Below are 1,727 nucleotides of genomic sequence, written 5' to 3'. Positions count from 1 at the left end.
ACCGTAGACGTGCACGGAGCGTTCCACGGGGACCGTAGACGTGCACGCTCCTGATCTCCATCTCAGAACTTTCTGGTTTTGACAAACTTTATTTTACGTCTGTTCTTTGAACGATCGTTTTTTGTCGACTGTAAATTATTTCACTGCTCTGCCAGTGTCAGTGTGCAATGCATGCTGGGAAAATGTTAGTCCAAACCCAGTACTGCTGCTTTAAAATAATCCTGTTAGCAGCTGGGAGCTATATTTTGTTCTGTGCTAATCGTTATTACTGAAATATTTATTTTGACGTAGTGTCAGACCAGCAGCTACCTGATAACAGTTGAAGGATTAAGAATAATCCTGCTGGGTTTTAGGCGCGTCAGCAGATTTAATCTTTGAACCCGTGAACTCCCTCTGAAGGCGGAGACGTTCCAGTTCGCAGTGACTCCTTGTTCCTCACGACTTCCTGTCCTTCCAGACGAGCAGATGAACACGGAGGAGAAGAAGAAGAGGAAGCAGCGCCGCAACAGGACCACCTTCAACAGCAGCCAGCTCCAGGCTCTGGAGCGGGTCTTCGAGAGGACGCACTACCCCGACGCCTTCGTCAGAGAGGACCTGGCCCGCCGGGTCAACCTCACCGAGGCCAGAGTCCAGGTACGGGCTTTTATTTTGAAGGACAAACTTTAAGTTTATTTGAAGCTAAACGAAGCTGCGAGGTTTAACATCCAGACATGGAACTATCAGAGATCTGGGGCTCTGTGGAGGCACTCGAGCAGGTTTTAATCTGATGTAATCTGATGTAATCCGATGTAATCCGATGTAATCTGATGAATCGTTTGAATGAGAAGCAGTCTGTGTGATCAGATTGATAAAGCTGTTTGTTTAAGGAGTAAAAACCTGCGCTGCAGAAACTTTAGCTCTGGAGCTCTTTGACGTATTGTTAAATAAACTGTTTTCTTGTTTTAACGTAAATAAAATCTGCTAATTTAATCCAACATTTATTCCTTAGACAGTGAAGGTGTTTCTGAACTTTACTCTGAGACCGACAGTTTTATTTAAACCACTTCAATCAATTCTAACGATGAATTGTTTTAGACGGGTCAGGACAGAGACTCGGCCCAGTTCAGAGTTAAATTGAAATAAAATATAAATTGTTGTTTTTTTCCAGATGTGTCAAACTGATCATGTCAGAATATTTCTATAGATCATCCTTTGCTTTATTAGTTATTAATAAATATTTAATCAGATCAGCTCCAGCTGTTTGACCTCGCAGGCCAATAAAAAACAGAAACTGTCCGTATCCGGCCCATGGGCCTTCAGGTTGACGGTGCAGAAAGTTCAGCGGTTTCATGAAGTGACGTCATCATCGGGTGACACTGAACGATGTCGGACGTTTGATTGGCGGTTGGTTCGTCCCCGGGCCTCTGGAGGTCAAAGGTCAGTTTGTGTTTTTTGGGATGGAGTTCTGATTGGGACGTTCTGACGAAGCCAAACGTCCGTGTCACTGCGTCCCGCTGCAGTAAAGATGGCCGCTCTGCATATCCTTCCACCGACGGTTCAACTCCGACAGAAGTTCAGATCAATCAGTTCGTTTTTAACGAGAAGACGACGGACGGAGCCGAGAGCCGAGACGGTCTGTCAATGAACCTTTTCAAAATAAAGTCCGGTTCTGATCCGTCTGATCAGAGACGGTGAAGCCTCGTGGTCCGGATGATAATCTGACATGATATCACTGTGGTCCGGATGAT

At 45.2% G+C, this 1,727-nt stretch overlaps 1 protein-coding gene across 1 annotated transcript in view; it reads left to right on the top strand.

Annotated features, from left to right (window-relative positions):
* prrx1b (paired related homeobox 1b) overlaps positions 1-1,727 on the top strand; it is a 16,516-nt gene that overhangs the window by 5,649 nt on the left and 9,140 nt on the right. Inside the window, exon 2 of the mRNA XM_037697882.1 lies at positions 458-633. Within this exon, the coding sequence (XP_037553810.1) occupies positions 458-633 (176 nt within the window). The remainder of the gene's footprint in view (positions 1-457; positions 634-1,727) is intronic.

This window comes from Nematolebias whitei, chromosome 3 (assembly GCF_014905685.2).
Source record: "Nematolebias whitei isolate Nwh7 chromosome 3, NemWhi1, whole genome shotgun sequence".
In the NCBI taxonomy this organism is placed as follows: Eukaryota; Metazoa; Chordata; class Actinopteri; order Cyprinodontiformes; family Rivulidae; genus Nematolebias; species Nematolebias whitei.
The sequence above is the reverse complement of the archived record's forward strand: the minus strand, read 5'-3'. Positions and strand labels throughout refer to the sequence as shown.